The sequence below is a fragment of the Drosophila guanche genome, unplaced genomic scaffold, assembly GCF_900245975.1.
Source record: "Drosophila guanche unplaced genomic scaffold, DGUA_6, whole genome shotgun sequence".
NCBI classification, from domain to species: Eukaryota; Metazoa; Arthropoda; class Insecta; order Diptera; family Drosophilidae; genus Drosophila; species Drosophila guanche.
In genome coordinates, this window is record NW_022995757.1 from 1,965,794 (window position 1) to 1,989,421 (window position 23,628).

Genomic DNA, 23,628 nt, shown 5'->3' on the forward strand with positions numbered 1-23,628 from the left:
TTCACTTTATACTATATATATTTTGGGGGATCATCTTTTAGAGATTGTACATACAAAAGATACCTCCTAGCTTACTCCGCAACGGATTCAACAATCAATAAACAATGCGGGGAAGGGAGTGTGTGGGATAGCGGACCGATACATATTTGTGTCATATGTTTGTGTTCGTTTTGTTGTAGGTAGAGCAAGTATATGTATGTATGGTAAGGTACATTGGATTGTTTCTTAGTGTTTCAGTAGATACATAGCACACATGCATGTACATATGTACGTAAATATGTATGTACTATGGTGTATAATTCGTTTTGTTTGTTTGTTCTTTCATGATCCTCCTATACATTCCTTTGCAGGGCAAAACAATAAATAATACAATACAAAATAAACAAATAGTGCACACATTTTGGACATTGGACATTGAATACCCCTTCTCTACAAAGTACAAATATAACTATATATATCTTTCTATCTATCTATCCATTATGTTTAATCTGTGTATGGTTGATGTGTGCTGGCGCTGGCCAAAGTAAAGATGATTCTTTACATAAATTAACTACATCTGATTCCAACTGTAATCTCATTCCAACAATAATGTTTATAAAGTGTTGCGGTATACCCTAAGTATATCAAAATGCACTTTCTTGAGCATTTTCGATGCAAAAAACACACTCACACACATTATCAAAAATCATCTTAAGTACAAAGCACAACAACTGCTGGACGTGTGTCCGCGTGTAAATACAAAGAATTCAACGAAAAATCAAGGAATGAACTTATATACATAAATATATATATGTATGTATATATAGGCAGGCAGGCAGGCAGGCAGGCGTTTCAGGCTTTCAAACAAATGAGGTTGCATCCTCATTGCCTCCTCCATGTCGCTGGCGCAGCACCGACGACTCCTGGCTCTTGGTCTGGTGCAACTGGTTCTGCACTGCGGTCTGGGCCTGCAGCATGGCATGCTGCTTCTCATACTCAATGATGTGTTCGCGCAGCAGGAAATTCTCGCGCTTGATGCGCTTCAGCAGACGGCCAGAGACATCGGGCACGGCCCAGCGCAGCACACCCTGCAGCATATTGATGATGTTCTGAGGGAAGCCACAACAAAATATTAGCTGAATTCAGTTATGTTCCTCCATGAGAATGGACATACCTGATAGATGACTATGAAGGCGAGGCGACCCGTAAGTATTTTCCAGTAGATCATGGGCCGCTTGTATGGATGATCATCTGTGGGCGGATTCCGGAACTCTGTGTAGCGACACTCTGTCTCGTTAACATACTGACTGCCGCCCAGCAGTGGCTGAACCTGAAAGTCCTTCGTGTTGAAGTACGCCAGAGTAAAGTTCAGATAACCATTGAGCTCCCGGTCGTCCGTTGAGGCTGCGTACACGATTTTCGGTATGAGGTTGGTGCTAAATGCAATTATCATGGCCTACAAATTGACAGCTTAGAGAGATTTCTACATTGATTTCTGTTTTGCATCAGACTCACGCTGGAGGCCACAGCTATGCGTGTGACCACAGTCATGATGTTGTGCCACACGCCAATATCCCGGGCTCGCATGCCCACGGGGCGTCGCAGGAAGCGCAACATTTTGATGGCATCCAAACGAACTTCGATTACATTATTGAGCAGCGCCAGCAGCGGTGCCAGCGGAAAGGCCAGGCTGAATAATGTGATAAAACCGAATTGCACAACTGCACAGCAGCGCCATAAAGAGGGAGATGGAAGAAAGATTTGAGAGATGGGTTAAGATGGGTGCTTTGGGACAACAACCCGAGACCTACCCATTTCCAGGTACTCCACGTAAAGTGAATTATTCTCGGCGGGCAGTAGATTGTAGTCCTCGGTAAACTGATTGTAGGGCACCAGTCGCTGCTCCTTGTGGCTCTTGTACCAGCCATGGCGGTAGATCATCTCCTTGACAGTGCGCATCAAATAAGGTATGAGCATCTCGACAATGGCATTCACTGCCTGCTTGCCGGCCATTATAATCACCAGCTGCATGCAGAGCTCCATGAGACAGCCGCCCGGATTGCACTCCTCCTGACGGAAGCCCAGCACGCGATTATATTTGGCCGGATAGCCAACAAACTTGCCCTTGAGAAAGGCAATGTAGAAGAGCGAGGAATAGTAGTTGACAAACTGGAACACATAGTTCTTGATGGTTAGACTCTCGTCGTACTCCGTCTGGGTGCGACAGTACTCGTAGTTGGTCAGACGTATGGCCAAATTGGAGTAGACCAGGTCCAACAGCGAGATGACAATCAGATCTATGATGCCCGCCGTCATGGGCAGTATCATCACCTTGAAGGTCATGGAGTTCTCGCTGCCGAGGATGCTGTGTGAGGCACGCTGTGCCATTCGATAGATGATGATGCCCGCAATGGCAATCACTGATATGCAAATCTGTCAAATGAAACAGGATAAAGGACTAGGCGAACAAACGAAAAAATCTCTGATGTACTCACAAACAACACCATGATGCTGTAACTGGTAAAATTGGGCAAGAACTTGATGCTCCAAAAGGGCACGTCCGGATCCAGAGTGGTGCCCTGCGTCTTGCCAGCCAGCTTCCGCGAGTGCGATATCTTGGCCAGATACTGTGGACGCGGATGCTCCACATGATGCGTGAATCCCGTCAGTCCCCAGCGATGCACCAGCCCCGCCGAATAGCGTTTCCAGAACTCCAAATAGGTCACCGACCAAATTGCCATGGCCAGGGCGAATACCACCGTCATATTGTTGTCTATTAGATAATTAAACTTGGAAGACGTGCACGTCTCGTTCAGACGCCAATAGTCGCAGCTGCGATCGCACTGCGGACACATGATGGTCCCACTGTCCTCGCAGATATCGCGACTGATCGGATCACTGCTCCACGTCACAAAGCCGTAGAGGAAGCAGAGCAAACCAAATATGCTAATGGGTATCAGCATTTGTGTGTAGAATCCCAGCCAGGCAAAGTACAATGCCACCTTGGCACCGAAGTAGTCTTTGATTTGGTCCAGTGGCTGGAGGCTGTACAGAATAGATACAAAGGATTAATACCAGTACTTATATTTATATGGGAAAGTACAGTCTAGTGTCAATTTTGGCAACTAATTTCAACATTTAAAAAATCTCTATGTACAGCAAACGTAAACTCAAACTCAAACTTTTCCCATCTTAACACACATGAATCATTTCCCCAGGCCTCCCACTCTTACTTCTTCCACTTGGTTATGTTGGCCCACTCCTTGAGGAGACGATCCCTGTCCGCTTTCTGCAATAAAAAAGAAACACAAAAACAAAATAAGTATATACGCATGGGAAATATGTATGTGATGCAAAACTCACATCATGCAGGGTGTAGGCGCATGTATAGATGCCATCTTGGACGAGCTTCTCGATGCCTAGATTGTCGGCTGTTTCCTCGCCCTCGAGAAAATGCTGCCGCTGCAATATAAAGTTAATGATGGAGTACCGAGTGCTGTCATCGAAGTAGTTCGGATGCTCTGTGTCGTACAGCTCCAGATAGTTGCGCGAGAACTCCAGGTGGATGCGCGGTTCGCGTTCGGGAAAGAGCTCCGTGTTTAGCTGCACGGAACTGAAGAGACTGCGGCACATGCGGGTGAAGCAGGACTTGAAGGCGGGCGCCGCCTCATCGAAAATCTGATCCTGGCCGGGTATCGGCTTCAGTGGCACCTTGATCTTCAGTATCTCTGCATAGCGATAGAGCACCTCGAAGGGGGCATGAATCTTGATAAAGTGCACGCGCTGCACTTTGTTGTGCTCCAGCTGCAGGCCCTCACGCTGCAGATTCGCCTCGAAGATCTCTCGCTTGTGTCGATGATCCTCCACCTGATCCTCGCCATTGTAGGCCAGCACAAAGTCCACACTACGTTTTCCATCATCAAAGCGTCTATAGGTCTGTAGAAACCAAAAAATAAAAGAGAGAAACAACGAAAGAGCTTTAGAAAATCCGTATATGAATCACGCTGAGACGTAAAGACGACAGATCTTAAAAATACATCTGGTTGGTTATCTATAAGGTTGAACACAACAAAGCGTGTGGGTGCGAATGCCTACACTTCCCCGGACCCCACCCCATCACCGTGCGAGACTCCTCCTGGGGCTCCTGGTTGCCCAGCCAGGCCAGAAAGCCACAGCAGGCGGGCATTTTTGAAGAGACGGAACGAAAGAACACCCGACCGTTGCGTCCGAAAAGCAAAATGGATTTGATGTCGCCACTTCTCTTTCTCACACTCTCTTTACGAGGCGAGAGGCGCCGGCACAGATTGGAGATGTTTCTTTATATATTTATTAAAATTCACATATATACAGACACTTTTCTCCGTGCAACAGCTGCGTAGCAGTAACGTACAGACTATATGTATTTAATTACAATAAAATACACAAAATATTTAAAACGGTTTTTCATTTACCCAAAAACAAAAGTTCCGTAAAGCAAACTTGTGCGGAAATTATGAAAGCTTTCGGTGTACCGAAGTATTGGATACCCTTTGCAGATTGTTAGCTGGATATGTATAGATATTTCTATTTTTCTTTGAAATATTCATTGATTTATGTAGATTGTTAATCAATTTAGATTGCAATTGAAACGGGGTTTCAATCAAAGAAATTATCTTATGACAAATCGGTAGGTGGAATATCTGTATATCTAAAATTCTACCGATTGCTCATTTGGTATTTTTACTGGAAACGTATTTGGCTAGAGATGCCTATTAAATGCAGACAAACGGATGCCTAATGCATAAGAAAACATTTAATTATATTTATTTACTCTTTCTGCAAAAGGGTATCAGCACTCAGAAGCAAATAAACCATGAAGTGTGTGAAAGAAGAGGCGTCTAGAATGCATGTGTGTGTGTGGCTGTGAGTGTGCGTGTGTAGCAAAAGAGAACGTTTATAGAGTGCGAAAGCTTGCGAGAGAGCACGCTCTAAGATAATGGTGATGGGAGATTGATGGTACGGTACGGAATATGCAAATGTGGATGAGACGGAAACAACAACAACTGCCGCAACAAACGGTGAGACTAAGAGATCGAGACAGGGAGAGCGAGAGCGAGCAGGCAGGTGTGTGGGTGGTTTGATTTGGTTGATTGGTCAGGTAAATTTGATGAGAGCGAGCGAGAGTGAGTGAGTGCGAAGGACTAAAAAAAAGAGGCGACGAGCAGAGCGGCAGAGCGAGGCGGTTGTTTTTTTTTTAAGCGTTTCGTGCGGAAATTCGTTGTGGTTCGTAATTTGTTTTTTTTTTTGTTGGATCGTATTTGTTATTGTTGTTGTTTACCCTCAATTTCCACTGGGAGTATGTAATTGGCAATTTCTTATCTTTATTAGAAACTGTGCTACTATTTCTTAACAGACGTCTAGAGACCTCATCGTCACCACCTCCTGCTCCTGCTCCTCCTAGAGCTCCTCCTTGAGTTCCTGTATGGCCGCCAACACCAATCCCCGTGGGCAAATGATTGCGTCCGTTGTGCAGGGCCAGCATTTGTGCGGCAATCACTGCATCCGTTTGATCGCCACCGCCACCTCCACCGTTCAGGTGCTCCAGTGCCGTCGACTGCCGATAGCCGGGCTGCCACGCCAGAGCCGCATGCTCGGCGGCGGCGCCACTACCTAGGCGCAGGCTATTGCGCGTCTCATCGTTGGCTAGATCCACGGCCGAATGGTAGATGGTGTTGCGCGACTGGGATATCGATTTGCGGTGGGCGGCCGCCGCCGCAGCCGCCTCCGAATCCGCCAGCGAAATGGTGTCAAAGTACAGGCTCTCGCGCTCGTCCATCTCCGATTCGGGATAGTCGTAGTCGTGGGTGCGGACTGCAACGAGTTGGGCATTTGAGGGATTAATCGGGAATGTCTGGACTAGGCAATAAGGTAAGTTTTTTAGTACGTGTATTACGAGGAAGTGGATGATGAGATGACATTATGAAAACTGAAATTAACCCCTTATTACACCTGAATATATTTTCGGAATACCTATTGCAGAGATCACGCGTCTGTCAGCAGCGCCCATCGGTTTATGACTGGACTCTGACTTTAATATGCTTTCCTTGGTGTCGCTTTATATTAACATCCTAATAATATGTCCATCTGGTCCCTGTTCATAAAGTCCTGTACAAAATTGTTTCTTATCCATTGATTTAGGGTTTCATTCTACAAAGCAAATATCTACGTTGCTGTTCTAATGGATATCTGACTTCAGCTAAATTGTAAGTCTACATTTTGGAGCTTGTAGGGAATTTGTTAAAAAAAAAAGGGATGTAAAAGTGTACACCCACAAATATTCCATTTTCCACTTTGATTACCGGTACAAATAAATAAATTCTATATTCAAATTAACGAGGGCCCCCATTTTATTGGTATAAATAATCAAGTCTTTCCACATATTAATTACTGATAAGCTTCGCTTGGTGCTTCGATAGTGCCCAGACATGGAGTGCAGATAATGTGTAGGAAAGAGGAGGATGATGGCATACGATCCCATTTTGCCGCCTGCTGCTAATTTGGTGGCAAAACTTATCAGAGAGCCAAAGCCACAGCCACAGCCACAGTCATAGCCCCAGCTGCTGCTGCTGTTTTGCTGATACCAACACGGTAGACGGGGTCATTTAAATGCGGTCAATTATATAATTGATGCCCCCGTTTACGATATGGCTGCCCACACACACGAGTGATGTAAGAGCTTCGATGGATGGTGTTTGAATGTTTGGTTCGGGGGTGATGTGGGTTTGATGATCCGTTTCCGGCGCACAGTTTATACACAGAATGAGAACCAAAATCGAACCCCAATACAAAAAGGTGTGTTCGTTCAACAAAAAGCATACGATCCAAACACAATTACAATACAAACTCAATAAAAAAGATGCAAAATACATACATATGTACTTAGAGCGGTTGGGGTGAGGGTGGGTTGGGGCTCAGGCGCAATGATCAAATGATGGAATTTGTTTGAGAATTTTTTATATTTTTTTGTATTAAATTTATTTACCCGCCGAATACATGGTGAATGGCAGAGAGGTAGAGAGAGAATAGCGTGGAGAATGGCAGTTTTATTTTCTTGTTTGTTTCGATGATCGTTAGATCCTTTTGTGTGCAGGGCTTCGGGCTTCGTCCTTCCTCTCCTCTCTCTGGTTATCGATTCCTGGCGATCCACGTCGTTTCCACATACGAACGGGTGGCGGCTGCGCAGACACGCCTAGGCCCGGGCATAACGGTATTACACGACTACGACGACGACTGAGAGAGAGTAGCGCAGGCGGGTAAAAAGAGAGACCACACACAGGTGACGCAGAAGAAATGTGAACACTTAAACAAAAACCAGAAACAGCAACAACAAAATATCGCACGCACACGAAAGCCGCCGCAAAAAAAAAACAGAAGGAATGATGTCAGACGGGGGGTTACGGAAAATATTAGAAGGCCCCCAATAATATGCGTACGCTCACTCGCGTTGTTTGCCGATTACTGAAAAAAACCAAATTCGAAACAAAATACACGCTCGTAGCAGAAACATTTTGCTCTGCTGCGAGGGGGTTAACCAAACTCAGTAGCCAGCCAGACCCAGCAGCGCCCCAGAACTCGAACTAGAAACAGCACCAAAAAAAAATAATATAAAACCAAACACACACACACAGGCAAGAGACATACATAAAACAACAAGAACAATCAACTGATTGCCCAAATAGAGGCAGGCAGGCAGGCGTGCAGCCAGATGTGACGTTGCACAGTGCTCGGGGAATGATACGGCAAATGGGTTTCAAACAAAATCGCTAAATTGAGAGTTATTCTTAATTTATAAACTGGGAGATACGGATACATAAATCCTTCAAATCTGGCAGGGAGTCCAGCAGGGAATGCTTATCCAAAAATTAAGGATTTTGTTCCCTCCAGTAATCCTTTACCGGAGGTACTCTTGTTGAATGTTAATGATCACTCATTCGGTTCTTAATGTGGATTCCTATAAGTTTCGACTGTGGTGTTACATTGATTATTACAGATTCTCTCGTTCTTTCAATAGAAAATCCATAAATTATCTTCGGCCATTTCCTCACACAATTCGAGTTCATAGATAGCCACGAGAGCAGTATGTATGGGCGTTCAGCTAATACAGTCCCTCGTGATAGGGTAAACGCCACATAGAGAGTGTGTAGAGAAATCATTGACCTTGACAGAACATCCAAAATTCGGTGGGAATACTGGGACGATGAGTGACTCCAAAATGTGATTCTGTGCAACGCTCCCCAGACGAATGTAGAGGCCGGCCGCATGAACCAGAACGAGTTGTTGGGGTGAAAAATTAGCATGGAAGACTGGGGAACGGCAAAGGTCAAGTTGAAGCGCATATTGTTGACAAAAGCAAAGTACAAAAATAATTTTCGTGTTTATCTCTAGCTTGTCTAACAATTTGAAACCTGTTTCACACTCGCTGCCAGACAGGCCGACAGACAGACACAAACACACACAGAGAGAGAGAGAGAGAGAGTCGAGCAGATGTAAAGCCGGAAAATAGTCCAAAACACGCAAATTTTGTGCGTGGAAATAGAGGCGGTGGCCGTCAAAAGACATTCAAGAAGGAATTCTTAATTTGAGAGCCATTCAACACATTGGAAGCTACACTGCTTGCTGGGGAATGGGTACGCTCGAGTGATGATGATGCACCACCGCCACCACTGGCGGCAACTACATCTTCTTTTGGGCATGAGCGTGTCTCTATATTTAGCAGATTGCATACAGAAATGGTCTCTGGTGTGTGGGCTTGTGGGGGAGGAGGACGAGGACTGCAACTTGGTTAGAAACAATGCGATATTAGTACGTTAGCAGGCATGTGGATTTTACTAGCAGTCATCTGCCTAGGGTACTCACCTTGGTCAGCTTGGCCGATTTCTGGTTGTGTGCAGTTACAACGCGTCTTAGTATTTACGATTTTCAGCCTCTACCAGCCAGGGCCCATTTCCACCTGCTGCTACTGTTGCTGCTGCTGTTTCCCACCCCCGCACTTTCACACTCACTAATAATAAAGGTGCAAATATCTGTTAGATCTCGGGCACCAGTTTTTGTTTTGTTTTTTGTTCATTTGCACGAGTCCCGTGTGACCGCGGAATTAACGATAAGATATACCGTCAGACCCCCAATAATATACCAAAATATACCGTAAAGATACAGGGCTAACATAAACTTATCGAAATTATTATCGTCTCTAACCAATTGACACCACGTCGTTTTTTGTTATGATTTTCGTGTCTAAATTGTGAAATATTCAGTGGAATTAAGAGCATCCTGCATGTTCGCAGGGCCGCAGCATGGTGTACATCGACCGCAGTGAGTGCAATTAACTGTCTCGCCCTTTGTTCCCTAGAGTTCTGTCCTTATTTATGCTTGCAGATGGTCGCGTCTGCGAGAAGCGTCCTTGGGACTGGCAGCGAATAGTGGAAATATTTGTGGGGATCTGGTTCATCATTAAGCAATTGTAAGTACAGTGTGTGTGTTTGTGGCTGTCCCATGGTCCCAGTACTAAGCGGAGTTCCTTGCAGATTCCAGACGTTCCTAGCCCCCTTCAACGGAGGCACCAACAACGATAATCGACGGGGCGGTGGCAATGGTTGGGGAGGTGGTGGAGGAGGCGGTGGTGGTGGCGGAGGAGGTGGCAGCAGTGGTGGCGGCGGAGGAGGAGGAGGAGGAGGATTAAGGCCGAACCGACGAATTGGCCGGATTCAAAACTCCATGTCCTGCAATACACCTGCTGGTGGCGGCGGATGAGGATAGTAGCGGCATCCAACGGACGGATGTCGCGCATATCCCTAGATGAGTCGGATGAAGCAGCACCTTACAAGACTCCGATACCAGGTTCATATCTCGCCCAAGGTGGCGCTTATGAGGCAGCATTCTTCAACTCAAACTTGAGAGGATTGCTGCGGATGCGATTGAACATCTGATATCGGGGTCGCTGTGAAGTTTGACCATTATAAACTAGCTCGATTTTATCCATTAAATTTTCTATACTAATCGAATACCAAGAAAGGTAGTTTTTGGTTCTGGCTCTATGAAATGTACTCAAGAAACTAATATTACAGGTTTTGCAATATTAAACTTAACAATCATTCTAAATAATATAATGCCGCAATCGGTATTTTCTTGAGTTTATTGGTATTTTCTGCCTGGAACTGTGCAGCTCACTGCGAACAGCCTCAATGTAAACCTGAAATCAGCTGTTTCATCGAAGAAGAAGAGCGGTAACAGATGAGGCGCCTGGTACGAAATTGGAATAACCAATTGTTACTTAATGCAACTACTGGAAAAGGACAATGTCTCGCCAGCAGAGGCGCAAGTGGCCAGCCGGCTAAGGCAGAGGCCGTTGACCCAGATAACAATGGATTCGGCTCCAAGTACTGCATGGGCCTGGTAGAGTAAGTTGGAGTTACGAGGCCACCCGAGTATTATTATGCTTAAACTATACATTCCTTAGGAAGTATGACTATGAAAACTATTTGAGCACGCTGCTGCTGCCGCGGGAGCTGCGACGAGCCGCCTTTGCGCTACGTGCCTTCAACGTGGAGGTATCCCGGTCAGTCAGCGGACACGTGAGTTGCGATTGCCATTTCGTGGGTAAAGGAAAGGGTTCTTAACCTACATATCTCCCCACAGCAAGTAGAGCCGCAAATTGCGAAGCTCCGCCTCAAGTTCTGGTACGACTCCATAGACAAATGCTTCGAGCGGGAGTCCCAGCAGTCGTATGTGAAGGATCAGCCAGTTCTGCGGGAATTGAAGTACGCCGTGGGAACCCGCAAGCTAAACAAAATCTATCTGCGTCGCCTGGTCACAGCGCGCGAGCGTCCTCCCAATCAGGGGTTCGAGTCACTGCGTGAACTCGAGGAATACGCCGAGCAGACTTTCTCCTCGCTGCTGCATCTGCTGGTGGAGGTGAGCGGCGCCAAGGACCTGCAAGTGGACCACGCAGCCTCTCATCTGGGCAAGGCTCAGGGCATAGCCACACTGTTGAGGGCCATACCACATGCGGGACGCCAGCAAGCGGTCTGTGTGCCCCTCGAAGTGCTGGTGCGGCACGGGGTCAGTCAGGAGCGCATATTGCGCAGCAAGAGCGATGACAAGGGCGTCGAGGAGTGTATCTTTGAGGTGGCCAGTGCGGCCAACACACATCTTAAACTGGCCCAACAGCTGCACGATCAAGTACCGCGTCCGGTGCGCAAGATCTTTCTGTCCGCCGTGGCCACAGAAGGTTACCTGGAGCGACTACGACGCGCCGACTTCCTGTAAGTTCAGTCCAGCCTGTACCATTTGTACCGTCCCCAGCTCACATTCCTTTCCAGGCTCACTCACAAAAGCTGCGTGGGACGTGACACCATGCTGCCGGCCCGCCTCTTCTGGAAGTCTCTGCTCAATCGGTACTGAGGAGCATCCCTCAGCCTCGTGGCAGGAGTTAGTTATAGTTCCAGATAAGCCTAAAGCCATATTGTTAAACTATTAAAATGGAAACTAATTCAATTTGCAAGGAGAAGGTACTTAAAGTACTAATAAATAATATTTTAATAAACGAAATTGAATTTTGCTGTGGGGGCGCCAGCACGGCCAAATGATGAGACGATAACAATATCGACTAGGGTTCGCATAGATATTCGATAACTAGTTGCTTTACCGCTTTTTAAAGCGGTCGGTGCGAAAAATTTTAGATTTTATAAATGTTTGATTTGTGTATTAGAAGTATCCCAGTCCCATTAAAATTAAAAAAACGGAGCAGTGTGAACCAGAGGACGACGCACAACAAGAAATAGCACCGTTTTGGCCAGGCCCGCCCCGTGTAAATTCTAATTTATAAAATACATATTTTTTGGGAAAAAAAGAAAAAGGAGCCCGTTCGCCCCAGCCCCCGCGCTCTTGTGTTTGCTCATTCGCCTTGCTTCACTGCTGAATTACCTCTTAGCGGCTTCCTCGCTTTGTATGTAACGGCACTTTGTGGTGTCGCGTCTTTGCACACAAAACAGATCTTCGAATGTGATAGAAGGATAGAAGAAGACGGAGAGGAGGACAGACAAAAACGAAAACAGTGCGTGTGTATGTGTGTATGTGCCATTTGCCATTTGCCTTTTGCAGTGCACTTGAAATCTAACGGTACTCGGTACACTGGCGGGCTTATAAAGTGACGGTCAATAGAAAGTAAAAGTTAAGTTTTCCTCCAAGAAATCAAACAAATCTGAAATGAAATTAATTATAATAAAAAAGCAATTGTAAAACAAACAAAAAAAAAACTAAAAAAATAAAAACCAAAAAATATTCAATAGACACCACTTAAAAAAATCACAAAAAAGAACGGAAAAAATATTAATATATTTATTTAAAACAAAAACAAGAAAAAAAACCAAACTATTTTACACTTAACTTAAAAAAAACATAGTCTTAAGCCAACACAAAGAAAATAAAAGCAGTTCGGCTGGTATCTTATTATTATACCCAACAAAAAACCACGAAACGAAAAGAAAACAACTGCATCCAGTCCCCCACGAAACACAAGGGAATCCCCTAATGTATGCCATCCAAAGAGACGACATGAAGATCTTTGTAGCCGCAGAAGTTGCCGCCGACTCTGCCACGAGCACGGGAGGGGGAGCTACCACAACCTCTGGAGTGCTGCCCATGCAGCAGCAGCGGGAATTCAGGTCCAAAGTAACGGCCGTATCATCGCCTGGCAGCAATCTGAAGTACAACGGCAAATACAGCAGCAAGACGTCGAATATGCTGAGGCAGGTGCCGAGCTACCACAGCAGCATCACCAGCATCAATGGCCTCAACGAGGCCGCCAACAACACTAAGAGCCAACAACAGCAGCAGCAGCCACAGATGCTCTATACGAATCACAGTCATTCATTGGCCAGAAAGAAATACTTTGGGAGTAATAGCAATCTACAGCAGCAGCATCAATCCTCCTATCTTAACAACAACAATTTGTTAATGAAAAATCAAAATATAATGCAGCAACAAATGTCCGACTGCAAGCTAAGTGATGGCAATAATAATAACGTTAATAATAGCCAGAAAACATCAAGCAAATGGCTGAGCAGCAGCAAGAAACGCAGTTCACCCTCCACATCCATAGAGTCCACATCATCGTATTATCGGAGCAGTCCCGATTCCTCAACGGATACCTCAAGCACAGCAGCAGCCACCAGTGTGTGCAGCAATAGCTCCAGCAACAGTCCCACTGAGAATGCAGAGATCGAAGAAACGGCGAGAGTAAAGCAGCAGCCGGCAGCAGCAGGAGCTGGGGAGAGCCTGAAGGCGGCGAGACCACCGCGACAGCAGCCATTGAGCTTCTGGAAGACCAACTATCCACAGCAGCCCACCAATCAAATGAAGAATGTGAGCTAAACACCAAGTTTTGATTTTGTTTATATTAATTACATTTTCACATATAGCAAGTGGGAATGACTGTGGCCAGCCAGAAGGAGGCATTGGCTGTGGAGCAGCAACAACAAAATCAGCAACAACAACAGCAGCAACAGCAGCAGCAGCATCAGCTACAAGCACTGTCCTACGAGCAGAGGCGCAACTCTGGGGCTACCTATCAGCAGCATCAGCAAAATTATTATCAATATTATTATCCACAGCCCAAGCAGCTGACAATAGCATCGTTTCTGCAAAAGGAACTACTGCCAGAGGCCCACATCAGCAGCAGCAACAGCAACAGCAGCGAGAAAACCAGCAGCAACAGCAATAGCTTTGGCAGGCATCAAACAACAGGGGCAGCAGCCAGCGGTGGCTACCAACAGCAGCGCTATAGGAATGCTCAATGTGTCTATCAGCATTACCAACAGCAGCATGCCCAGCAGCAGCAACAGACGCCACAGCAGCAGCAGCAGCAGCAGCACTTTCGGCGTAAGCACAGCGACAATCATGGGAACAGTAACAGCAAGAAGATGCACTACAGCCCCGAAGGCATCATTGGGCCACAAAAGTCCATTGAGATATTGCCCATCAGCAATTTTAATTCAATGCATCGACGCGCACAGGGTGGAAATGGCGGAAAGAGTGGCTACTATCAGCATCATTACCATGCGGTGATCGAGGGTGGTGGGGCAGCAGCCACGCCGACCAGTTCAGAGCATCAGAATCTGTATAATCTCACCTACGTCAATGTGGATGCGGATGCCTGCAGCGAAGGAGTGACCGAAGCAGCTGGAAGCAAAGCAGCATTAACAGCAACCACCACAACACCTGTTGGCTCACCGGCCGTTGGGAAACTGTCGCTGCTGGCAAAGCCCAGCATCACCCTAACAACGGCCACGTCGTCGCCTGCGTTGGGCACCAGCGCACCAGTGGCTATTCCTGTGGCTATTCCTGTGGCTGGTAATATGTTTGTGCCACCACCACCACTGCCTCTGGCCCTGCTCTCGCCGGTGGCCAGCAGTGGCCACAGTCATTCCCCTGGCACAACGCCCGCAAATATGATCAGCTGCGCGCAACTGGACGAGGCAATCACAGCGGCGGCGGCCAGCGGAACAGCGGACACTGGCGAGCAGCAGCAGCGGCAGGCGCCAAGCAACAGCCCCAACAATTTTCCTTCAGGTGTGCCATTCCTCATCCAGCAGCAGCAGCAGCAGCCGCCCCACAGTCTCAAGGGACCACAGCAGCCACAGCAGCAGCTTTTCTTTCACTTTGGCGAGGCGTATGCCCAACCGGCACCTCAGCCGCCACCACCGGCTGGCGTTTGGCCACATCCAAGCTCTCCCTGCTATCCAACAACGGTATCGCCCCACAGCGTGCCTGGACATCGCTCTATTTCGCCCGCCCTGTCCTCGAACTCTTCCTCTCACGGCAGTGAGTCCCACTGGAGTGGCAACAGCAACAACAGTCGGTGAGTCTGCAGGGGGTCTTAAACGCTCTATTCCTGGTAGCAAAAAGGAAATATAATTAGTGTGAACTATCACTTTTCGCCTTTAAAATATTTATAAGCTATTACGAACCGACACAAAACAAAACCCTATCCGATCAGAGCAAGCCACCAGCCAGCCACTGACAGACGAAAAATTGAAATATCCTTGAGAGTAGAGTAGGCTTAGACGAAGCCAAGACTAAAATTCGTCAGACACAACAAATCATTTTCTCAGTTTCTCCGTATTCGTTGAACAGTGCGCTAGTCTAGAGAAGGGAAAGTTATATTACAAATATTGTAAAACGAAATACATACATATACTAGTAAAATTTCGAGTCCGTGGCATAGATTTAAATTGCGTTAAATGTTTAGATTGGCAGGTCCCGCTCGATCACCGTTGAACGGTGGAGGAGCAGGCGTACACCATACACATATGCACGGACATCCACACGGCTTGGCTGCAGCCGCAGCCGCAGCTTATGGGCCACTACCGCATCGTGGAGCATCGCCCATAGCCAATAGTGTGCCCTGGTATGATGTTATACTACCGCCAGATCGTTACCTGACCCAAGCGCGCAACATGGAGCTGACCGTGCAGCCAGAGAAATTGATTTGCATGTCCAAATACGACAAGTTGTCGTTGCAGATGTGGAACCGCTTCCGTGGAGCCCAGCAGACCACAAAGAAATTCAAGTTAAAGATGCGTCTGTGGCGCTTTCTGTTGATCTGGATGAATGTGAGTACACAGCACACGCGAAAGTACAGATCGTAAAGAGTCTCGTATCATTTTGTAGCCCATGTTCTCCAAGTATCGTATTTGGTTGGTGGGCTCGACCATCACTGGCTTTGGCACTGACTCATCCGATATTGATATGTGCCTCGTGGGCGGGCCACCACATTTGCTTGCACATCACCTGCATCATTATCAACACAACCATCATCCGGTGCAGCAACTGCATCCACAGCCCTATCAACATTCACACAACATGCAGAGTGAGAAGCGTTCCGAGGCATTGATGATTTTGACTTTATTTCAGTCAGTGCTCAAGGAGACAGGTGAGAAGGAAGGTAAAGGGCAATTTAAGTCTCTCTGTTATCCTCTGTTGCAGGTATCTTTCGTGATTTCAATTTGATTGAGGCGCGTGTTCCAATATTACGATTCGAGGACATCATCAATTCGATTGAAGTTGATTTGAATTTTAACAATTGTGTGGGAATCATGAACACCTACTTGCTTCAACTTTATGCACAGCGTAAGTCATATACAAAATATTCTGCCTTGAATTGGTACACCTCTGACACGCCTCTCTGATCCTTTAGTTGATTGGCGCACACGTCCCTTGGTGGTTGTAGTGAAGCTATGGGCCCAATACCATGATATAAATGATGCCAAACGCATGACCATTTCCAGCTATTCGCTGGTCTTGATGGTCTTGCACTATCTACAGCATGGCTGCACACCGCATATCCTACCATGCCTGCACACCCTTTACCCAGAAAAGTTTCAGCTCGGGCAGCAGGATTGCTTCGATTTGAATCTGATAGAAACCATCGACCCATATCCCACACAAAATCAACAGGCACTCGGTGAGCTCTTCCTTGGATTCTTCAAATATTACAGCAACTTTGAGTGAGTACTGCATCTTCATTGCGTTATATACTATTATACGTATATTTATCGTTGTCTTTCTTTTAGTTTTCGTAACCTTGCCATTTCGGTGCGCACCGGTGGTGTACTGCCAGTGGCTGCCTGTCGCCTGGCCAAGAGCTATAAAAATGATGCCTACCAGTGGAAGGAGCTTAATATTGAGGAGCCATTCGATCTATCCAACACGGCACGCTCCGTTTACGACGGTGCAACTTTTGAGCGCATTAAGACCACCTTTGTGGCCTCTGCCCGTGCGTTGGAGCATTCGCTGGATATCAGCTCAGTGTTTAGTCCCATTTTTGGGGTAAACGTATTTAGAAATCAGCAACAGCATGGCAGCGTCAACGGCCACAGCCACAGCCACAGCCAGAACAACTACCACGGCCAGTCACGCGTCGGATCCACCTTTGCTGCCACTGTTGCTGCCAGCAACAAAAACAAGAACATGTCGCCGGCATCTTGGTGGGCTCTTAATCATAGTGTGATACGTCCAGTGTTTGTTTGCCATGTTGTGCAGTTTGGGATTTGCAATCAAGTTAGAACAACCGTTCAATAGTTAATGATTCTATAGAACGAATTGGGAGGAGGGAGATATTTTATAGCAGAGTTGAGGAGTTGAGATATCGTGGGTGGAACTGAGCAAATCAAACGACTTTACAATTATATATACTTGGATGATACTAGTACGTGTAAATGCGAATTAATGCAATATGGTTTCTATTTATAGGTATTACTAGAGCTTTTTTTTAGAAATTGAATTCAGGGAACCCTTTGAAAGAATGCTCTAAGTACTTTAAACCTACATAATAGTGAGGCAACTATATTTAATTTATATTTTAGTTGCAAAAAGATTCACACTGTCTCGAGATCTCGAGTCTATAACCCATACAAACTTGCAACAAAAAGGAAAGACAAATTAGCAAAATTAAAATTAGCCAAGCAAATAATATACATATTTATCCAGCAAAGACACGACTGATGACTGAGCATCTAGTTTTATGTTTTGCTTTGTTTTTATTGTCTCGACGTGTGACTAGATTACATTACATTTTTTAAACACATAAACCTCATCTTTTTTGCAGATAAAACAAACGAATCTAAACACTTAAAGAACTCTCCGTGCTTGGAAAACAAAAACAACAAACAAAAAAAAAACAATCAAAAAACAAAAAAAAATGTATTTAAAACAATTTTGTAAATTAATATTCAAAGATTACCGAGACCCCGCAAGCAACGCAAAGCGATCTGAAAGAATTATGCCTCTGTGTGGGCCCTGAGTGTTCTTTGAATTTTAATCGCTCATATTTCGTTAAATGTTATTTACCATTCCTCTTCCTTTTTTTCCTTCCTTTCTTTCATTATTTATACAAAATAATTCAAACTCCAATTATTGTAAACAATCCACGCGGAGCCAGAAACCCGCGCTCCGCGGGCATGTCTCTCTCTCTCTACTTTTTATTCAAGAATGTCATCCAAAACTATCCAAACTGTTCCAATCCAAATATACACAACACCCAACTCCCAAACAAATGTAAACTTTTGCACGAGTCTTGATTATTGGCCCCCAGCCCACAGGGATGGGATGCCTGATGAGAAAGGTGCACAGATAAGCCCACACCAACGAATGATGTAATCATAGCAGCTCGCTTTTATGATTGGGGGTTTTCGATCGTTTTAAAGCCTAGTCCTATTATTATTTTAGTTTTTACAGGTTCCATTGTGAGCGTGGCTTGAACCAAAGAAAAATATGTTAATGCTTTTCAAGTGTTTGTTGTGTATTTCTTCTCTTCAGACCTCATAAAATAGTCACCAACCCAGCCAAATCCAATGTAAATTAGAACATTTCGTTGTGGTTTTGTCGCAAATAAAAATTGTAATTATTTATTAAAATGTTTTCCCCGTAGAAAACAACAGAATAAAATGTATTAAGAAAAATAACCATTTTATTGTGTGCTTTCTTCTGGGTGCGTTACATAATTGTTGTTTTCTTTTTGTCTCTTGGGGGGAACGAATCAACTCTCCACCGTCTTCTTTGCGTAGTAGAAAAAATATACCATTTTCATTTATATCGTTTTAAAAACAATCGCAACAGGCATTTTGCATATTTTCATTTTAATTTTTTGCAAAACTTTAATTGTCATCCATACAGATCCGATGTGGTCGTCGGTCCGTTCTGTCTGTTCTATTCCTAACCATCCTTATGCGGTGATTGTGTGGGTTGATTCGGTTCGGGGGTTTCTTTTTTTTTTTTTGGGGGGGAAGGAGGGTTGAAGATCACACACGCTTATCCTATAGAGTCTATAGGATGTCTATAGTGTAAAACATTCATCATCATCTCCGTTTCTGTACCGTCTGACAATGGTGTTTTTCCTTGTTTGTTTTTTTGGCAGCCTTTGATTTTGTTTTTTTTTGGGGCCGCCAGCGTTCCCATGTGATTGAAAATTGTTGTTTGCTTAACCATCGACTATCTAGGTGTTTTTCCTGATTTGTTATTGCTTTTCGTTTGAAATTATTTCTTTCTTTTTCCTCTATGCTTTTCTATTGTATAAAAACGTTTCTTTATGGTTGGTTTTTTCTTTTTTTCTTCATTTCGTTTTTTGTGTGTGTTGTGTATGTGTGAGTGTGTGTGTTTTTGTTGTTTTGTTGTTTTGTTTTGTGGCAACGAATGCATACAGAAATTAATTCAGAATTTTAAGATCTACAAAGTACAACAGAAAGGCATGAATTTGGTTGTGTTTGTGTGGTGTGTTTCTGTTGGGTGTGTAAATAAATCCCACAGTTTAGGATCAGAAGGAGCTGAAGAATTGTACTGAAGGTGAGCCGCAACAAATAATTCGTGTTGCAATTCGTGTCCTTAAGGCGGGTTGGGGGGTGGTTTGGTTGTTCCATGCAAAACAGTCCGCCCGTGGAGCAGTGTTGAAAAAAAACCTATCATTGTCGACAGGGCATCATCGTCGACATCCTTCATCGTTTTGTGTACGCAAACTGTACGGGTGGTGGGGGGGTTGGCAAGGTCCTTTGTGGCCCACTTTTATGTGTGTTTGTGGCCTGCCCCCAACTGCAAGTTTTTGGCGCGTTTATAGCTGGAAACGTCGCCGCAGTTTCAGGTCCGTCTCCGTTGCATTTCACTCCAATAAATATTGAGTAGCTGCGGCGGCCGCTGTGTCTGCGCTGCTTTCTTTCCCCCAATCGCGTGTGTGTGGTCGCTGGCCTCTTGGCTTCCCACTCTGAATCAAGCGTGTTCCCAAAAATGGTGTTCTAAGTATCCGGTTATCATATTCCATTCATCTGATTCTCCTGCTTTCCGCTTTCTGCTGCCTGCAGCTGCTGCCTCCTGCCTTTCCATTTGTTTGTTGTCTTCCAAAAAGCTGTTTTTTGTTATTTCTGTTGGTTGTTTCGTATTTGTTTCGCTGGTAATTTCTGGTATTCATTCGTCAGTGGATCTTGTTGCTCCTCTTGCCGGATTCTCAATAAGGCTGTGAGAACTGATTCAAACTGCGTTCGCCCGACTGCAACGAAGAACCAGCCAAAGCAAAAGCAAAAACAAAAGGGAACATCAATAAACAGAACAGGACCAACAGAGTCAATCAATCTACTCACCACACTGAGGGACACATCTTGGGAGAGCAGTCCATCCATTTGCGAGATCTGTCCATAATCCTGAGACATTTCTGGCTGTTGGGACAGCGTATATCCACCCGGTTGGGTCATCTGCAGGGACATCGTGGCCGGCTGCTGACTAAAGGGTGTCCCAATGCCACTGCCGGTCTGTTCCCCACCTCCACGATTCTTTGCGAACTTCTTCTTGCTGACCCCGCCACTCACCAAGTGGTTGTTGCTGCTGCTGTTGGCTGAACCATTGCCAACATTTGGCCCAGGATTTGGTCCATTGCCTGGACCCACAGCGATGTTATAATTGCCACCCGTCGACGACGATGACGAGGTCGATGGCGGCGGCAGGCCACGGTTCTGCTTGGCCGCCGAAATGGCCTGCTGATGCTGATTGTAGAACCGCGGTGGCAGGTTACTCATATTCATGAACATCCCAACTGGCACTGGCATATTGCTGAGGGCCGCCGCACCATGCTCGTTCGATATGTAGCTGATCGAATCGTGCTGCATGAGTGGCTGCTGTGCAGTGGCCCAACTGCCTCCTCCGGAGCCGCCTCCATTGCCACCCGAAGTGCCGCTGTTGCCGTAGTTGTTGTTGCCATTTCCACCTGCACCGCCATTGCCATTGCCTCCTCCACCGCCTGGGGCAGCATTGAGCATGGCGCCGGCACTGTTGCCGCAGGGTGCCCCATAGCCCAGAGGCGAGCTATGATAGGGACTCCCAAAGTTGCCGCCGTTCTGCTGATGCATCTGATTGGAGCTGGCAATGGGACGGTTCTGATTGTAGGCGCCGCTGCGGTCGTAGATAGAGCCCGGAACCATCACCTCCTTGGCGTCGGCCATCATGGTGGACATGAAATGGGCGCCCATGTTCATGGTGTTGATGAGCTTCTTGGGCTTCTGGAAGTGGATCAGCGACTCCTTGAGATTGTTCAGTGAGCCCTCCACGAGCACCTTGCGATCCTTGTAAAAGTTGAGCAGATGATTCCAGAGCTGCTGCTTGGCCAGGACCTTGGGATTGCCGACAATAATAATGCCATATTTGGCACGGGTCAAGGCCACATTCAGGCGTCGCGGATCGTTGAGGAAGCCAATGCCCTGGCGCTCATTGGAGCGCACACACGACATAATGATGATGTCCTTCTCGCGGCCCTGGAACGCATCCACGCTGGCAATCTCAATCTCCTGGTAGAGGCGCGAGTGCAGGCTGCCCTGATACTGCATATACTGCACAAGATACGCCCGCTGTCCCTCGTAGGGGGTGATTATGCCAATCTGTTCGGGCTTGATGCCCGCCTTTAGGAAGCGCGTTGTTATCTTCTCCACATTCGCAGCCTCAGTGCGATTGAGGAACGATGTGCCCGAGCCGGCAATCTCCTCCTGGCCCTGAGTGACAAGGAAGAACATTGGCCTCTCTGGCTGTGGCCAGGGAAAGTCCAGCTTGAGGCGTCGATCCTCCGCACAGACGCCATTCTGAAGTGATCCCTCGTAGAAGAAGTTTGAGGGAAACTGCGACAGCTCTGGGTGCATGCGATACTGCACTTCGAGGCGGAAGGGGCGTATGCCCAGCACCACCAGACGTTCGAACAGACTCTGCGAGAGGCCCGCGCGAGCGGCCTTCTTGCACATGACCACTGGTCCCAGTTGGCAGTGATCGCCGACGAGAATCAGTTGCTTTGCTCCCAGCACCACGGGCACCATGCACTCGGGCTCTGTGGACTGCATGGATTCGTCAATCAAAATGGAAGTGAATTTGATGCGCGACAAACGGCCATCGCCGGCGCCCACGCAGGTGCAGCAAATGACATCGGCAGCCTCCAGCAGTTGGTTCTCGGTGCCGCGCTTCAGATTGCGGTAGCGCTTCTCATCCGCCGAGCTGAGCTCTCCAGTTTCGTCCTTGAGCTGCTGCAGCTTCTTTAGCTCCGTGTTGGTCTCCATGCTGCGGATCTGATTGTGCAGAGCCAGAAAGCTGACCGGACTGTCAATGGCCTCGCGGCTCTTGGCGCAGACGCGCACAACCTTCAGGTTGGTGCGATGGATCTTCTCTGTGAGCTGATCGACGGCCGTGTTACTGGGGGCACACACCAGCACAGTGCCCCCGTGCTGCTTCACCAGCTGGTACACAATGGTGGCAGAGGTCACGGTCTTGCCAGTGCCCGGGGGGCCCTGGATAAGGCTCAGAGGGCGCTGCAGGGCATGCTTGACGGCGTAGACCTGACTGCGATTGAGGTCCGGCAAGTTGGGGGCACTGAACAGCTTGGGCTGGACGCCGCGGAAGAGCACATCATCATTCGCATCGGGTCGGCCGTGGCCCAGCAGACGCGAGTAAATGAAATTCGACACCGAAGTGCGATCCATGGCAAAGATGAGTAGGGCGCGTGTCATGCGGTCAAAGGAGGTGCACTTCCAGATGAAGTCCACCGAAAAGTTGCTGGAACACTTGACCGGGGCATTGGTGGAGGACTTCAGCTCCAGGCCGATGTCGTCCCCAAAATTGTCAGGCACTTTAATCACATGTCCGATCTCGTTCCACGGACTGTACATCTCGCCCACGTAGCGCAAACGCAGCTCGTCGCCGTGCATCAGCTTCATGTCAGAGTCGGTCTTGGCCAGGGTGAAGTAGGCGATGGTCTTCTTGTTGAGGCCCACATCCCAGCGCACCTCGATGTTCTCCTGGGTGGCCGACTCCTTCAGCTTCTTGTCGTAGTCAGCCTCGAGGCGCACCAAGGGGCCGAATGTCTTCTCGTACTGATAGCCATCCTCGTAGCGCAGCAGCACCTGAGAGGGCTCCGAGTCGATGCCTGGCTTCTCCAGATCCTGGAACGTGGCATCGATGTTGTCCTTCCAGAGCTCCTCCAGCTTGTTGATCTGCGCCGCCGAGATTTGGCGTGCACGCAGCTGGCCCTGCTCGCTGGGCTGCTTCACCAGCCAGGGCAGAAAGCAGCGATCGGCTATCAGTGGCTTCCACTGGTCCTGATCCCAGTTCATGTCCTTCAGCGAGTTCTGGGCCGCACATGGCTGGCGGCAGAGCAGCACCACCACGGAATCGGCCTTGGCTGGTATAAAACCTAGCACGAAGACGTTGCGTACGCCGCACGAGTAGCACTCGAGCACGGTCTCGCCGAGGGGACCGTCGGCATGTAGCGTCACCTCGCGATGCTTGGCGCGCACCAGATGATTGATGATGTGGGACCCAGAGGTGCTGCCACGACCATTGCAGAACCATTTCTTGCAGTTGTTGCACATGACCACAGTGGACGGATCATGGATGCCACAGTACTTGCAGGCATGCGGCGGCAGCTCCTTCACATACGAACCGCCATGCTCATCGTCCTCCTCCTCGAACTGCAAGTCTCCGAGATCGTTTGTGATGCTGGCCAAACGTGGATGCATTTCACCCACCGAGCGACGACGCTGTAAATATATTTGTGTTTGTGTTAAATATATTTATGGTAAGTTTACTTAATTCAAGTGT

The 23,628-nt window shown here is 47.1% G+C and overlaps 6 protein-coding genes across 11 annotated transcripts in view; 4 read left to right on the forward strand and 2 right to left on the reverse strand.

Moving 5' to 3' along the window:
- On the reverse strand, positions 1–9,110 carry LOC117590400 (anoctamin-6). Of its 3 annotated transcripts, none has more exons than XM_034282997.1 (9): positions 8,875–9,110; positions 5,297–5,829; positions 3,343–3,915; positions 3,213–3,268; positions 2,475–3,024; positions 1,791–2,412; positions 1,495–1,700; positions 1,154–1,435; positions 1–1,088 (listed from the first exon to the last, which is right to left on the reverse strand). In XM_034282997.1, the coding sequence occupies exons 2-9, from the start codon at positions 5,792–5,794 to the stop codon at positions 840–842; spliced, it is 3,036 nt and encodes a 1,011-aa protein (XP_034138888.1). In that variant the 5' UTR covers positions 5,795–5,829; positions 8,875–9,110; the 3' UTR covers positions 1–839. The 3 variants fall into 3 exon arrangements, with proteins under 3 accessions (XP_034138888.1, XP_034138889.1, XP_034138886.1); XM_034282998.1 differs by lacking the exon at positions 8,875–9,110 and adding an exon at positions 7,001–7,248 and having other exon boundaries at positions 5,384–5,829; XM_034282995.1 differs by lacking the exon at positions 8,875–9,110 and adding an exon at positions 7,001–7,248.
- LOC117590401 (probable cytochrome P450 28a5) overlaps positions 6,439–23,628 on the forward strand; it is a 22,867-nt gene continuing 5,677 nt past the window's right edge. Inside the window, exons 1-3 of the mRNA XM_034282999.1 lie at positions 6,439–6,448; positions 7,819–7,824; positions 21,180–21,188. The gene's annotated coding sequence lies outside the window, so the exon portion shown is untranslated. The remainder of the gene's footprint in view (positions 6,449–7,818; positions 7,825–21,179; positions 21,189–23,628) is intronic.
- On the forward strand, positions 9,187–10,019 carry LOC117590403 (glycine-rich selenoprotein). Its single transcript, XM_034283001.1, has 3 exons — positions 9,187–9,330; positions 9,394–9,478; positions 9,543–10,019. The coding sequence occupies exons 1-3, from the start codon at positions 9,312–9,314 to the stop codon at positions 9,766–9,768; spliced, it is 330 nt and encodes a 109-aa protein (XP_034138892.1). The 5' UTR covers positions 9,187–9,311; the 3' UTR covers positions 9,769–10,019.
- LOC117590402 (NADH dehydrogenase (ubiquinone) complex I, assembly factor 6 homolog) lies at positions 10,196–11,560 on the forward strand. Its single transcript, XM_034283000.1, has 4 exons — positions 10,196–10,415; positions 10,475–10,589; positions 10,654–11,279; positions 11,337–11,560. Exons 1-4 carry the CDS (start codon positions 10,249–10,251, stop codon positions 11,416–11,418), a joined length of 990 nt encoding a protein of 329 aa, XP_034138891.1. The 5' UTR covers positions 10,196–10,248; the 3' UTR covers positions 11,419–11,560.
- Positions 12,344–18,071, forward strand: LOC117590397 (poly(A) RNA polymerase gld-2 homolog B). Of its 4 annotated transcripts, XM_034282991.1 has the most exons (8): positions 12,344–13,380; positions 13,437–14,875; positions 15,266–15,629; positions 15,688–15,949; positions 16,003–16,146; positions 16,214–16,523; positions 16,590–17,003; positions 17,624–18,071. In XM_034282991.1, coding segments are annotated over exons 1-8 (3,768 nt in total). In that variant the 5' UTR covers positions 12,344–12,546; the 3' UTR covers positions 17,625–18,071. The 4 variants fall into 4 exon arrangements, with proteins under 4 accessions (XP_034138882.1, XP_034138881.1, XP_034138883.1 ...); XM_034282990.1 differs by lacking the exon at positions 17,624–18,071 and having other exon boundaries at positions 16,590–17,241; XM_034282992.1 differs by lacking the exon at positions 17,624–18,071 and having other exon boundaries at positions 12,344–12,938; positions 13,865–14,875; positions 16,590–17,241.
- Positions 18,920–23,628, reverse strand: part of LOC117590399 (regulator of nonsense transcripts 1 homolog) — a 5,520-nt gene continuing 811 nt past the window's right edge. Inside the window, exons 2-3 of the mRNA XM_034282994.1 lie at positions 20,142–23,567; positions 18,920–20,050 (exon numbers count right to left, since the gene is read on the reverse strand). Of these exons, the coding sequence (XP_034138885.1) occupies positions 20,009–20,050; positions 20,142–23,567 (3,468 nt within the window). The 3' untranslated portion in view covers positions 18,920–20,008. The remainder of the gene's footprint in view (positions 20,051–20,141; positions 23,568–23,628) is intronic.